The sequence below is a fragment of the Macaca thibetana genome, chromosome 12 (assembly GCF_024542745.1).
Source record: "Macaca thibetana thibetana isolate TM-01 chromosome 12, ASM2454274v1, whole genome shotgun sequence".
NCBI lineage: Eukaryota > Metazoa > Chordata > Mammalia > Primates > Cercopithecidae > Macaca > Macaca thibetana.
In genome coordinates, this window is record NC_065589.1 from 64,219,016 (window position 1) to 64,233,400 (window position 14,385).

Here is a 14,385-nt window from a genome sequence, read left to right on the forward strand (position 1 = left end):
TGAGCTCAGGTGATCCACCCTCCTCAGCCTCCCAAAGTGCTGGGATTATAGGCATGAGCCACTACACCCAGCCCTCTTCCATTTTTTTAAATCTAAAAAATTTCCTGATGAAACTCAACTTTTTTGTTGTTCATCCTGTTATCTATACTAAGTTGGGATAAAAGAATATAATCACTTCCTCCTTTGAATATTCTTTCTATTCTTGACTTTAGTTATTGTTTTCAGCCAGTTTTTCTTCTAAAAACTGGAGAAATTTTTGTTGTCTTTATTTGCCTTATTTTCTAAATAATTAATTTTTTAAATTTTCTGCCTCCAAGCCCTAAATGGCTTTTACATTCATATGAAATTGTGAAACCATATATTAGATGTGATTTGAAAATATAAATAATGAAGCTTCTAGAAAGGGAAAAGACTTACTGAATTTCTAGTAGGTCAAATACAGGAGAATTCTCAATGTGCAATTCAGTATCTTCCCTGTTCTTTATGAACAAATCCATTAAAAATAAGACCAATAGGACAATTTTACCAATAACTTTCTCAAGGCAAAATGAAGAATTATATAGTCCTTGCCTGAACAATTCATCCATTTTATTATCATGATCATAGAGAAATGCTTACAGTCTTATATCATGAAACTGGGAATGAGGCTATCCCCAGCCAATGGATTCTAGCCACTAATTCGCCTCTATGTACTACTATTAATTTTGGTGATGAATGTGGTATTATATATTACATTTTTCTTAATACAATTCTTTATCCACCTTGAAACATCCTAATTATTTGAATACTAATATCTTTAAAGTTTATGAAGCATCTGAAGAAGCAGACCTAGAAGAAAAAGTACTTGTGACTCAACCTCAAAAGACAAAACCCAAACTAGCAAAAGGTATATAACAATGATCCAGTCTGAAGAAAAACTATTTTTTGGCTCCTTTTAAAAAGCTCCATATGTTTCCTCACCATTTATGAATATAACTATACTCATATCTTTTAAGTGCCTGAGCCACCCAAGAAAGTTGTTCCAGAGGACAAAATATATGTGACTATTCCTAAAAAGAGAGAAACACCAGCAACGAAAGGTATATTTCAAATACATCAAACCCAGATGAATATCTTTGGCTTTATGACTCAAACATTGCATGCTTTATATAAATTACTGTTTTTACAAGTTTTAAATGTAAACCTACTAATATCTTTAAAGAACCTGATACAACCAAAGGCGTTTTTCCAGAGGTGGAGGTACCTGAGGCTATTCCTGAAATTCCAGAACATCCTCCAACTGAAGGTATAATTCTCTAGTTAGGAAAATCTAAAGAAGAAAATATACTGTCTTCAGTCTGCAAAATGTTTAATGTTTAATATACATTCTCACAACCTCTAATGTTAAAATACTGTCTTTAAAGGATCTGATACACCCACAAAAAAGAATGATCTATGACTTGCCCCCAAGAAAGTCAAATACCACACATATAATATACAAAGATAAAATATTAGAACAAAAATAACATTTCTAGCATAAAGATCTCTGAAATGATATTAACAAATCTAACTTTCTTAGTATGTCATGTCTTTATGCCTTTGCCTTTTCTCAATTAAAAAACAAATACTAATATCTTTAAAGAGTTTGAAGTCTTCAAGGAAGTCATTCCAGAGGAAGAAACTCCCATTGTTAAAAGAAGAAAAACACCATCACCAACAGGTACAAGTTGGAAGAAAGTCAGCTTTTTAATCTCATGTTTGCAGTTGTACTTAACACATGTAAAAATACTAATATCTTTTAAACCACAGTGGCTACAGAGGAAATCATTTCATAGATGGATCCCCCAAATAGAAGCTCACCCAAATGTATACATGTCCCAGTGAGTCACTCAAGATACAATAGAGGAAAAATGCCTTTAACTTATACACATGAAAGATAGTTGAGTCAGTGTATTTTCAAGAGGACTCCAGAGAGAACATATATACACACATTATGATCAAAACATGTCTTAAAGAAAAGAAAATATTTAATTCAGTGTGAAGTTGATCTGTAATATCTCTACAAGATTAGAACACCTCCCAGAATATCCTCCAACCAAAGCAAAAATAATTCCAGTTAAAGCTGGAACTCTCCCCTCAATGTTCATTTGCTCCTCTCATTGCCTTTTATTTTTCAAGCATCATACATTTTTTTCATTTTGAATATCTTTAGATAAGTCAAAACATGGAAAAGCTTTAAAACCTCTGGAACAATAATTGCATCATAACACCCATGGTGTTCTGTAATTTAAAGAATATCTGAATATTTTGATATTTTTTCTCAGTCTGGAATCTTTTGGTTGTTCTCCCCTCTCCTAAACTGGAAAAACACTCACCTTTTTAAGGTGTCGAAGGTGTAGATGCAAAAAAAAGCCAACCTAGATTTTTCAAAGTGGCTGTAATTTGTTTTTCTCAATGTAATAGCCAGAGGTATAGCATTAATTATAATCAATGTTTCCACTTTCCATGATCTAATTTTCTATGCATCTACCACTCCAAGAAATAAAATTACTAATATTGATAGTGTCTGAGGTGACCAAGAAAACAGCCACTCATAACCAAAAACACTGCTACAAAAGAATCTGATTCTGGGGGCAGGGAGTGGGAGAAGGTTCCCATCTGGAACGTTCTGCATGTGCAGTTATGATGGAAACTCTTTACTCCTCTTCATAACTCCAAAGTACAATGCATTCATATCTTTAAACTGCCTGAATCACCTCGAGAAGTTGTCCCTGTAAAGGAAACACCCATGGCTGCTCCCCTTGAAATTGAAATACCTCTCACTAAAGGTATCATTCATCCTGTCATCCCTTCCTTCATTTATTTAATAATATTTAATAGTGTTTAGTATGTACAGGGTGCTAGGGAACTGGAGAATAATAAACAAAGACAATTAATATTTGGTTCCTCTCCTCAAGATTTTATACCTTCTCAGATTCTTTAAAGGAATCATCTTTGTAGCCATAAAAATCACTTTGGTTCAGCTCATTTAATTAATGTCTCCACTGATCCTTTTAACCTCTAACCATAATACTAATATCTTCAAAGCACCTGAAGCTATGAAAGAAGTTGTTCCTGAAATGAAAATGTTTGAGGATGTACCTGAAGAGCCAGAAACTCCACGTATGAAAAGTACGTTACCCTGAACAAATGTGGAAGAAGAAATTATGTCCTCTGCTCTTAAAACTATGTTTTTTTCTAATACTCTTCATAAATTCTAAATATATACATACTAATATCTTTAAAGTGTCTGAGGTTCCACAAGAACTTTCCTCTAAAAAGAAAATATTTGTGGCTGTTTCTGCCAAAACAGAAAACCCTCCTGCTGAAAGTATTCATTCAACAAATCCTTTATAATGAGAGTGTAGAGTGTCGCAAGAACTCTGTGAGGTTCTGGAGGAGGGGGAGCACCTCTTCTCAAGGATCCACTAACCCCTTAAAAGACTAAGCCTATTGGTTGAGCAAAGGGAGGATGGAGGAAAGAGAAGAAAATGTGGTTATATTTGCTAACTTATTGTGGTTACTGTTTTCCATTAATAATTTTAATTCTTAAATGTGAACTACTAATATCTTTCAAGTGCCCGAAGTTCCTCAAGAAATTACTCCTGCAAAGAGAGTTCCTTCCAAAAAAAGAGAACCCCCATCAGTTAAAGGTACAAGTCACCATGCTCTCAGGGTCAAGAACTAGCTCTTCTAGTTTTGAGAATATTTTTGCTATTCCTAGTGATCTGCATAACACTAAACATAAAACTACTAATTTCTTAAAGTGCCTGAAACTCTTCAAGAAATTGTCCCTGAACAGAAAACGCTTGTGGTTCCTCTCAGAAAGCCCGAAGTCCTTCCTGATGAAGGTATATCTTGCTGGAAGCTTAGAGGGGTGGGAAAATGTCTTTTCTTGTATAAATGTGTTTCTTGATTGTGTTGATTCTTGTAACTTCTAAATGTAAAATTATTCATATCTTCAAAGTGCCGGAGGCTCTCAAAGAAGTTATCACGGAAAGGAAAATGCATCTTCCCCAAAGGGCTGAAGTTGTACCTATCAAAGGTACATTCTTAACTGTCCCCTTATGGTGGGATAGTGGGTGGGGCGATAGAAAGGACCACCTTTCCAGCCTTGAAGATTATTTTGATGTGTACATGTGAATCATGTCTGTGTTGACGCTTGTGACTCAAGTGTAAATGTTTTAATATCTTCAAACTGCCTGAATCTCCCAAAGAAATGGCTACCAAAAACAAAGTACCAGAAGTTCCTCCTCTAAAACCTGAAACGTCACCTATTATGGGAACTTGTTACCACTGATCTCAGGCTCAGGGGAAAAAGAAGAGCTCTTTTGTTCTTGAAAATGTCTGTGTATCTATCTAGTCGTCTCTGTATTTTCTGAGTGTAAAAATACTAATATCTTTCAAGTGCACGAAGCTCCCAAAGAGATTATCCCGGAAAAGAAAGTGTTGGTGGTGCCTCCTAAAAAACCTGAAGTTCCACCTGTTAAAGGTATTTGTCACTGACTTTAGGCTTCAGAAGACCTAATTCTTCTGCTCTTGAAAATATTTTGTTCTAGTGGTCTTCATAACACCTAAATGTAATTTCACTAATATCTTTTAAGTGCCAGAAGCTTCCAAAGAGGTTATCCCCGAAGAGAAAGTGCCTTTGGCTCCTCTTGAAGAGCCTGAAGTCCCACCTGTTAAAGGTAGTTGCCACTGACCTTAGGCTTCAGATCTCATTCTTTTGCTCTTGAAGATATTTTTTCTAGTGATCTTCGTAACTTCTAAATGTAATTTTGCTAATATCTTTTAAGTGCCAGAGGCTCCCAAAGAGGTAGTTCCTGAAAAGAAAGTGCCAGTGGCTCCTCCTAAAAAGCCTGAAGTCCCACCTGTTAAAGGTATTTGTCACTAACTTTAGGCTTCAGAAGATCTATTCTGCTCTGGAAAATATTTTTCTAGTGGTCTTCATAATGCCTAAATATAATTTCACTAATATCTTTCAAGTGCCTGAGGCTCCCAAAGAAGTTGTTCCTGAAAAGAAAGTGCCAGTGGCTCCTCCTAAAAAGCCTGAAGTCCCACCTGTTAAAGGTATTTATCACTGATTTTAGGCTTCCGAAGATCAAACTCTTCTGCTCTGGAAAATATTTTTCTAGTGGTCTTCATAATGCCTAAATATAATTTCACTAATATCTTTCAAGCGCCTGAGGCTCCCAAAGAAGTTGTTCCTGAAAAGAAAGTGCCAGTGGCTCCTCCTAAAAAGCCTGAAGTGCCACCCACAAAAGGTAGACACCCTCATGTTGCTGTGTTTGATATTGTTTGTTTGTCTTTACTTTGTCTAATAATGAAAATACTAATATCTTTAAAGTCCCAGAGGTGCCAAAGGCAGCTGTCCCAGAAAAGAAAGTGCCTGAAGCTATTCCTCCCAAACCGGAAAGTCCTCCCCCAGAAGGTATGCGAAAGCTATACAAACTATAGGAGAAAAACGATTGTTATTTTAACTAGGAAATTATATGTTAAAAATCCTGCTACTTAAAGATGATATAATTCTAAATAAAACAAATGTCAACTGCTATCCAAAATATCTTGGTGTGTGCTTATATGCAAAAGGCATCTATTGTTTTCACCTTTTCTAAACATAAATTACGAATATCTTTGAAGTGCCTGAAGTGCTGCCACCAAAGGAAGTGGTCCCAGAAAAGAAAGTACCAGTGCCTCCTCCCAAAAAGCCAGAAGCTCCACCTCCTAAAGGTAGGTATCATTACACACTGTCAGTCCAGGGGGCCTGGGGAAAGAGTGTACAGAAAAGTCTGCGGATCTAACAAGTTGTATTTGCTTGGGTCAATGTGGAGTCGATATTCCCCCTTTATAGCTTCTAACTAAAAGATACTAATATCTTCAAAGTTCCTGAAGCTCCTAAAGAAGTTGTACTTGAAAAGAAAGTATCTGTGGCTGTGCCCAAAAAACCGGAAGCCCCACGAGCAAAAGGTATTTATTCCCACTCCTCTGTTAAGAAAAACTTATTCTCTGTACCCCTCACAATCATTGTAAAATATGCCTTCACCATTCATAAACTATAAAAATACTAATATCTTTCAAGTACCTGAAGCTGCTCAAGAAGTTGTCCCAGAAAAGAAAATTCCCAAGGCACCGATCAAAAAACCAGAAGCCCCCCCAGTTACAGGTACATGTCAGCTCAACCTTATCCTGCAGAAGAAATCTCTCTTCCATTCCTGAAAACAATTTTAGTCCATTGCTCTTCATTAACCTAAGTATAAAACTACTAATATCTTTCAAGTGCCAGAAGTTCCTCAAGAAGCCGCAGAGAAAGAAATTCCCATGGCTCCACCCAAAAAACCAGAAGTTACAACTGTCCCAGGTACAATTTAGCCCTGACTTCATTCTGCAGAAGAGATATCTTCTCTCCTACTGTAAACAATTTTAGCCCATTTCTCTTCATTAACTTAAGTCTAAAACTACTAATATCTTTCAAGTGCCTGAAGCTCAAGAAGTTGTCCCAGAAAAGAAAGTTCCCAAGGCTCTGCCCAAAAAACCAGAAGCCCCACCTGCCACAGGTATTTTTCACCCCTGTCCTTTTTCTGCAGAAGAAATATCTCTTCTGATCTTAGAAATATTTCAGTCCATTTATCTCATTAACCTAAGTGAAAAACTACTAATATCTTTCAAGTGCCTGAAGTTCCACAAGAAATTGCCCCAGAAAAGAAAACACTGGTACCTCCTAAAAGGCCAGAAGTTGCACCTGTTACAGGTACTTGTCATTTGACCTCAAGTTTCAGAACATCCAGTTCCTCTGCTGTATATTTTTTTTAGTAGTCTCCATAGCTCTACATGTAACTTTACTAATATCTTTTAAGTGCCAGAGGCTCCCAAAGAAGTTGTCCCTGAAAAGAAAGTGCCCTTGGTTCCTCCTAAAAAGCCTGAAGTCCCACCTGTTAAAGGTATTTGTCACTGACCTTAGACTTCAGAAGATCTAATTCTTTTGCAGTTGAATATATTTTGTTCCAGTGGACTTCATAACCCCTAAATGTAATTTTACTAATATCTTTTAAGTGCCAGAGGCTCCCAAAGAAGTTGTTGCTGAAAAGAAAGTGCCAGTGGCTCCTCCTAAAAAACCTGAAGTCCCACCTGTTACAGGTATTTGTCACTGGCTTTAGGCTTCAGAAGATTGAACTCTTCTGTTCTTGAAGATATTTTTCTAGTGGTCTTCATAATGCCTAAATGTAATTTCACTAATATCTTTTAAGTGCCAGAGGCTCCCAAAGAGGTTATTCCTGAAAAGAAAGTGCCCTTGGCTCCTCCTAAAAAGCCTGAAGTCCCACCTGTTAAAGGTATTTGTCACTGGCTTTAGGCTTCAGAAGATCAAACTCTTCTGTTCTTCAAAATATTTTTTCTGGTGGTCTTCATAACCCCTAAATGTAATTTCACTAATATCTTTTAAGTGCCAGAGGCTCCCAAAGAGGTTGTTCCTGAAAAGAAAGTGCCCTTGGCTCCTCCTAAAAAGCCTGAAGTCCCACCTGTTAAAGGTATTTGTCACTGACCTTAGACCTCAGAAGATCTAATTCTTTTGCAGTTGAATATATTTTGTTCCAGTGGACTTCATAACCCCTAAATGTAATTTTACTAATATCTTTTAAGTGCCAGAGGCTCCCAAAGAAGTTGTTGCTGAAAAGAAAGTGCCAGTGACTCCTCCTAAAAAACCTGAAGTCCCACCTGTTACAGGTATTTGTCACTGGCTTTAGGCTTCAGAAGATTGAACTCTTCTGTTCTTGAAGATATTTTTCTAGTGGTCTTCATAATGCCTAAATGTAATTTCACTAATATCTTTTAAGTGCCAGAGGCTCCCAAAGAGGTTGTTCCTGAAAAGAAAGTGCCTTTGGCTCCTCCTAAAAAGCCTGAAGTGCCACCTGTTAAAGGTATTTGTCATGGACTTTAAGCTTCAGAAGATCTATCTCTTCTACTCTTGAAAATATTTTTCCTAATGGTCTTCATAACTTCTAAATGTAATTTCACTAATATCTTCTAAGTTCCAGAAGCTCCCAAAGAAGTTGTTCCTGAAAAGAAAGTGCCAGTGGCTCCTCCTAAAAAGCCTGAAGTCCCACCTGTTACAGGTATTTATCACTGATTTTAGGCTTCCGAAGATCAAACTCTTCTGCTCTGGAAAATATTTTTCTAGTGGTCTTCATAATGCCTAAATATAATTTCACTAATATCTTTCAAGTGCCTGAGGCTCCCAAAGAAGTTGTTCCTGAAAAGAAAGTGCCGGTGGCTCCTCCTAAAAAGCCTGAAGTGCCACCCACAAAAGGTAGACACCCTCATGTTGCTGTGTTTGATATTGTTTGTTTGTCTTTACTTTGTCTAATAATGAAAATACTAATATCTTTAAAGTCCCAGAGGTGCCAAAGGCAGCTGTCCCAGAAAGGAAGGTGCCTGAAGCTATCCCTCCCAAACCTGAAAGTCCTCCTCCAGAAGGTAATAATGAAACTATTCAAATTACTGTTTTTTAAAATACAAACTCTCTCCTTAGTGTTGTAAAAACCTTTTTTGTGTGTGGAAACTATTGCATGTATTTTAGTCAATTCTGGCATTAAAATGAGCTCATGTCTTTAAAGCTTTCGAGGAGCCTGAGGAAGTTGCCCCGGAAGAGCCTCTTGCTGAAGTTGTGGCAGAGCCAGAGCCGGCTGCGCCTCCACAAGGTACCTGGCAAGAAAGCTGCTGGGACACGTCGGCCGCTCTTTCCCCTTCCTGCCCTGATAATTCTGGGCACTCTGAGCTTTTGTCTCGTTTCTCAATCTTCATTCTTTCTAAAACATACCTTCTAATTCTTTAGTGACTGTGCCACCTAAGAAACCTGTCCCAGAAAAGAAAGCACCTGCTATCGTTGCCAAAAAACCTGAACCACCACCGGCGAAAGGTATTCCTCACTGCCACTAACTCCCTATCAAAAAACTGTCTTTAAAATGCCATATTCCACTGTTCTGCTTCATGATTTTCACATTTCATTGAAACCATGAGCTTAAACAACTACTAATATCTTTTATAGTGCCTGAGGTGCCCAAGGAGGTTGTTCCTGAAAAGAAGGTGCCTCCAGTGGTTCCCAAAAAGCCAGAAGCCCCACCTGCTAAAGGTATATGTAGCTTTCCACTGTTTGATGGAGGCAGATGGAGCCCCCAGCTTCTAAAAGGTTTTGTTCTGTGTAAATGTGATGGATGTTTACTGGTGATTGTTTCTAATGTTAAAATACTAATATCTTTGAAGTGCCTGAAGTTCCAAAAGAAGTTGTTCCAGAAAAGAAAGTAGCTGTTCCCAAAAAGCCAGAAGTCCCACCAGCAAAAGGTACATGTCACTAATGAGATTCTGCAGAAAAGCACTCACCGTTGTCTAAAAAGTCACCTATTATCAAACCCTTTATTTGCCAATCCTCTTAAATCCACAACTACAAAACTGTCATTCTGGATTTTTAGGGTGTAAATGCTTTTTTAATAGCATCACTGACTTTTAAAAGTGATATATTTACTTATTACAAGCATTGGAAAAGTTTACTAACTTGGTTTTTTTATTTTTAATAGGCCATATTTTCCTCCCCACTATATGAGGATCCAAAGACAGATCACTGACCTTATTGTGAAATTTGTTCTTGGATCTGTCCCTGGGTTATTTGAGCAAAATGTGAAGTAGATGTGGTATAAATTTAATATACTTCTCAACTACTCATAATAAAAACTAATTAATATCTTTAAAGTGCCAGAAGTGCCAAAGAAACCTGTCTTGGAAGAGAAACCAGCTGTTCCTGTTCCGGAAAGAGTGGAGTCTCCTCCCCCAGAAGGTACACGTGAGACCGATCATTAATGACCTTGCCACTTGCGACTATTTCTAATTTAAGCTTTGTTCTTCTTCCTTCCTAACTACTATTTCTTGGTCATTTTCTAACCTTTAATTATTTGTCTTAATTCATCATTCTAAATTAGCTCCAATCTCAAATCTATTTTGGGTTATTGGTCCACAGTATCTACATAAGTCATAGTAAGCTGTATTAAACAAAGCTTCTCCAATGTACACAGAAAGTAAGACAGGAGAACTAATGATTATAAATGACATTAAACACTAAAAGGGCTTTGCAAGCATTCGAATCAATAGACGAAGAAGTTAGTGCAAATGAGATAGATTTTATCTTAACAAAAATAAGAGAAGGTATTAATTGAAACAAAAGAAGAAATCAAGATTACTATGTGTCGTGTTTAGTGTTTGTCCATCTTAGAATATTGTTCCATACATTGAAATAAAATTAACTAATATCTTCAAAGTATATGAAGAACCTGAGGAAATTGCTCCTGAAGAGGAAGAGCCGGTACCTGTTGCAGAAGAGGAGGAACCAAAAGCCCCACCTCCAGCAGGTACGAAGCAGAATTCACTGTATGGGAAAATACAGTCATTTCATTTTTGTGTCTATATATCTTCTTCAAGGCAAAATATCAGTCTTGTACCTTGTTGCCTGAAATCTGACTACATTAGGAACAAAAGTCGTTTCTACACATAAAACTTTGGTCCCACAGAATTTGGTCCCACATATACCAAGAAATATGTGTGGCTTTTAATTCATTCATTAGCATTACATTTTTCATTGTAATCACCTAATTCTAAAAGAAATTCCTATTATTCAAGTGCCTGAAGAGCCCAAGAAGATCATCCCAGAGAAGAAAGTTCCTGTCATCAAAAAACCAGAAGCACCACCTCCTAAAGGTACTCATGTTAAAATGAATACTTCATTTTTGTGGTGTCTACAATTTTACACTCTTTTCTTATTGTGTGTTGTGTTATATCATACATTTGTTAACTCTTACCTATATGTTATGGTGTTCAATAAACTTGTATGTATATCTTACATCTTGCAACTTTGTATTATTAAATGCTACTAATATCTTTCAAGAACCTGAGATGCCAAAGAAAGTTGTTCCAGTGAAGAAGGTCCCAACTGTTAAGAAGCCAGAAACACCAGCAGCTAAAGGTATTCACATCATCATTGGCATCATAAAAAAGAAAATATTCTGATATCTTAAAGTGGAATCCAATAAGTTGTCCTCGTTGTCACTGCATAACTAAGGACAAAAATTTCCTTATTTTGCTTTCATTAATTTTAATGCTGCTCCAATAAATGCAGGTTTTTTATTCTTAATATTTAAAAATGTTTTTAAATACTCTTTTTAAAACAAAACTAATATCTTCAAAGTGCCTGAGGTGCCCAAGAAACTTGTTCCAGTAAGGAAAGAACCTGTGCCTGTTACCAAAAAACCAGAAGTTCTTCCAGAAAAAGGTACCTACCATGAAGAAAAAATAGATTTCTCTAACTGCTATTTAAGCATGTTAATAATAGGTCTTAGAGAAAAACATACTGATTGTGAATTTATGTTAAAACCACATTGCACAGAAAAAAGGGAAATAATGAAGGGGAAAAAATGAAACAGACAAGCAGGAGTGAAAAAATGAATGGGATTCAGTTGTGCTGTGATATATCACATGGTTACAACTAGTAGAAAAGAACCTCTCATTCAATGTGTCAAACAGCTCAATTCAACATATTTTGTTGAATGTAGACCATTAACAAGACATCATATTAGAAAAATTAAGGCCTGATCTTGTCTTCAAGTAAGTTAAATCCAGTGAGAGGATAGAAAGATAACAGGACTCTAATACACACAGGAAGTGATTACACATAGCAAGTGAATACAAAGGGCTGCAGAAACACAGGGCAAGAAAAGATTACTTTCAGGCAGAGGCATCATGGGAAGTTGTATGGAATAATTGAATTTAAATTTTGATGGACTTTTACATGTAGAAATTGAGGAAATGAGGCCGGATGTGGTGGCTCACGCCTGTAATCCCAACACTTGGGGAGGCCAAGGTGGTTGGATCACTTGAGGTCAGGAGTTCAAGACCAGCCTGGCCAACATGGTGAAACCCCATCTCCACTAAAAATACAAAAACTAGCTGGGCGTGGTGATATGTGCCTGTAATCACATATCACTTGGGAGGCTGAGGCAGGAGAATTGCTTGAACCCAGGAGGCAGAGGTTGCAGTGAGCCGAGATCATGCCACTGCACTCCAGCTTGGGCGACACAGTGAGCTGTCTCAAAAAAAAAAAGAAAGAAATTGAGGACATGATATCCTATGGAAAGGGAAGAGCATATTGAAAGGCACAGAGATAGAAGGATCTAGAATGTTCAAGGACTTTCAAGTAAACTTATACAATTTGAGTATGGATTGACTGTGGAATGTCTTGAAAGATAATACCAGATATAAAGATGGGGTCATATTTTGGAGTACTTCAAATGCTAGAAAAAGGCTTGTACTTTTTTCTATAGGCAATAGGAAGCTTCAAAGGTTTTGCAGCAGGCTTACATATTAACAGGATTTGGGCTTTAGAAAGGTAACTGACAGCAATTTCAGCTGCTAAATAGTAAAGACCCATTGTAATTATTTAAGGTCTTTAAGAGTTGGACAAGATCCGTGGTGGTAGAAATGAAAAGGGGCACTGGGTTTGAGAGAGATGGAGACTGAGTGGCCTCTGACCATTGTCAAAACCATTAGGGAAATTGAGGAGCCCAAGATCATTGTAAGGTTTAAAGCTAGATGGCCAAAAGAATGGTTCATTGGGTCTCTGAACACATGTTAGAGGAAGATGGTAGATGTATTTTTCACCTTTAAAGCATAAAAGTTGGGAGTATGCCTCAGGAGCTTAAGAAAGAGATCAGGCCTAGAGATGTAGCTTAAAGTCATTCACATGGAAATAAGAATTGAGTATGAAGGAACAATTACTCAGAAAATGTACAGCAAATTTTTTTAAGTGTCAAAGTTAGACCAGTGGGAAAACATCTTCATTTAAGAGTACACAGAGGACTAGAAGCAAATGAAGAAGGCTGAGAAGATTCATATATAAAATTAGGATGTCCAAAACGGTGCCATGTCTCAGAAGCCATTTTCCCCATGAAATCTTCTAAGATGAAGCTCTTGCCCCTGCATTCTTTGCCTGCTCTTTAGACAGTCTTGCATGTCTTCTAAATTCTTAATAGTAAACAAAATCATATCTTTAAAGTGCCCAAAGTGCCCGAGAAAATCATCCCAGAAAAGGAAGTGTCTGTGCCTATCCCTGCAGAGCCAGAAGCTCCACCTGCTGAAGGTACATGGCTTCTCCATAAATCTTGTAAAGATGACAATTGTCTTCATCCTCTTGCTTTGATTGTAGATGAATCTTATGTATTTGTCTGTCTGTCTCATGTATTGAAGTTATTGATATTTGGGGGTCATCTGAATAATCTGTTATAGAGTGTTATTTAATGTAGCTAGGTTGATATGTTAGAATAGTAGTTGCAGTATTCTGTTCTAAATATAGTCTAAAATAAAACACTATATTTTTTAAAGTTGAAGAGACTCCTGAGGAAATAATATATGAAGAAAAAGCATCTATAACCATTGGTAGAAAAGAGACTCCCCCTGTTGAAGGTATATATATAAATTTTTTTAATCTCCTGAAGATTACTGTTAGAATTACAAAAGCATTTACAGGACACTATTCCTTCTTGAAGTTATATACAAGATCTGTCTAGCATGTTTGACTGCTTTATTTTTGAAATAGTTACACTTCTTTCAAATTATAATCTTTAATTTGGTTACTCTTGTTGGTAATTATAAATTCCAAAAGGTACAGTTTACTGAAGCAAAATGGAATAATTGCCTTGGATCCCCAAATGATAACACAGTATCAAATTTTAAAACTCATCTCATTTGCCATCAATATACATTGAATAATCTAATTAATAGGCAGTTCAAGTATAAGAACTTTTTCTTATATGTGAATTTTTCTATACGTGAATTTGTATGAATTGTATATTTTTATTTTGTGACTGTAATCTTTGCATCAACGTGAAATTTCTATGAGTCTTTTTGAAGAACTTTACAACCTCGTATCCTTTGTCAAAATTCTTTAAAGAACGTGAAATTGAAAAGTACGTTAAACCTGAAGAGCCTGAACCTGAACCACAGCCTGAAGAAATACCAGTAAAAGGTATTCAAGCCAGTGGACTTAAATCTTCTTTATCATATTCTTTCTCTTTAAATGTATACGGTTTATGTTGTTGTACATATGTAGTATGTCTGTTCCCATTTGTATGTATTCTTCGTTTTAAATGTGAACCTCATTCTTAGGTTTCCATATAACTTGTACTGTTTATCTCATGTCAATTATGGCTTGTCTGGATGCTCTGTTTGTTGTTGTTATTGGTGCCTTTGCTGTATTTCTCATCATCTATGTAAAGGGTTGATATTTGTATGTTTTATGTTCTGTGTTTTGTGTCGGATACTGGTATTATGTACCTT

At 36.5% G+C, this 14,385-nt stretch overlaps 1 protein-coding gene across 1 annotated transcript in view; it reads left to right on the forward strand.

Annotated features, from left to right (window-relative positions):
* Positions 1-14,385, forward strand: part of TTN (titin) — a 273,451-nt gene that overhangs the window by 138,253 nt on the left and 120,813 nt on the right. Inside the window, exons 157-197 of the mRNA XM_050750513.1 lie at positions 803-886; positions 996-1,079; positions 1,202-1,285; positions 1,622-1,699; positions 3,067-3,150; positions 3,597-3,671; positions 3,786-3,869; positions 3,986-4,063; positions 4,427-4,510; positions 4,623-4,706; positions 4,815-4,898; positions 5,005-5,088; positions 5,199-5,282; positions 5,366-5,449; positions 5,659-5,748; positions 5,902-5,985; positions 6,098-6,181; positions 6,296-6,376; positions 6,492-6,572; positions 6,686-6,766; positions 6,873-6,956; positions 7,069-7,152; positions 7,263-7,346; positions 7,458-7,541; positions 7,654-7,737; positions 7,848-7,931; positions 8,043-8,126; positions 8,237-8,320; positions 8,404-8,487; positions 8,628-8,711; positions 8,846-8,929; positions 9,059-9,142; positions 9,274-9,351; positions 9,758-9,841; positions 10,320-10,409; positions 10,678-10,755; positions 10,943-11,020; positions 11,243-11,326; positions 13,106-13,189; positions 13,432-13,512; positions 14,000-14,074. Of these exons, the coding sequence (XP_050606470.1) occupies positions 803-886; positions 996-1,079; positions 1,202-1,285; positions 1,622-1,699; positions 3,067-3,150; positions 3,597-3,671; positions 3,786-3,869; positions 3,986-4,063; positions 4,427-4,510; positions 4,623-4,706; positions 4,815-4,898; positions 5,005-5,088; positions 5,199-5,282; positions 5,366-5,449; positions 5,659-5,748; positions 5,902-5,985; positions 6,098-6,181; positions 6,296-6,376; positions 6,492-6,572; positions 6,686-6,766; positions 6,873-6,956; positions 7,069-7,152; positions 7,263-7,346; positions 7,458-7,541; positions 7,654-7,737; positions 7,848-7,931; positions 8,043-8,126; positions 8,237-8,320; positions 8,404-8,487; positions 8,628-8,711; positions 8,846-8,929; positions 9,059-9,142; positions 9,274-9,351; positions 9,758-9,841; positions 10,320-10,409; positions 10,678-10,755; positions 10,943-11,020; positions 11,243-11,326; positions 13,106-13,189; positions 13,432-13,512; positions 14,000-14,074 (3,396 nt within the window). The remainder of the gene's footprint in view (positions 1-802; positions 887-995; positions 1,080-1,201; positions 1,286-1,621; positions 1,700-3,066; positions 3,151-3,596; positions 3,672-3,785; positions 3,870-3,985; positions 4,064-4,426; positions 4,511-4,622; positions 4,707-4,814; positions 4,899-5,004; positions 5,089-5,198; positions 5,283-5,365; positions 5,450-5,658; positions 5,749-5,901; positions 5,986-6,097; positions 6,182-6,295; positions 6,377-6,491; positions 6,573-6,685; positions 6,767-6,872; positions 6,957-7,068; positions 7,153-7,262; positions 7,347-7,457; positions 7,542-7,653; positions 7,738-7,847; positions 7,932-8,042; positions 8,127-8,236; positions 8,321-8,403; positions 8,488-8,627; positions 8,712-8,845; positions 8,930-9,058; positions 9,143-9,273; positions 9,352-9,757; positions 9,842-10,319; positions 10,410-10,677; positions 10,756-10,942; positions 11,021-11,242; positions 11,327-13,105; positions 13,190-13,431; positions 13,513-13,999; positions 14,075-14,385) is intronic.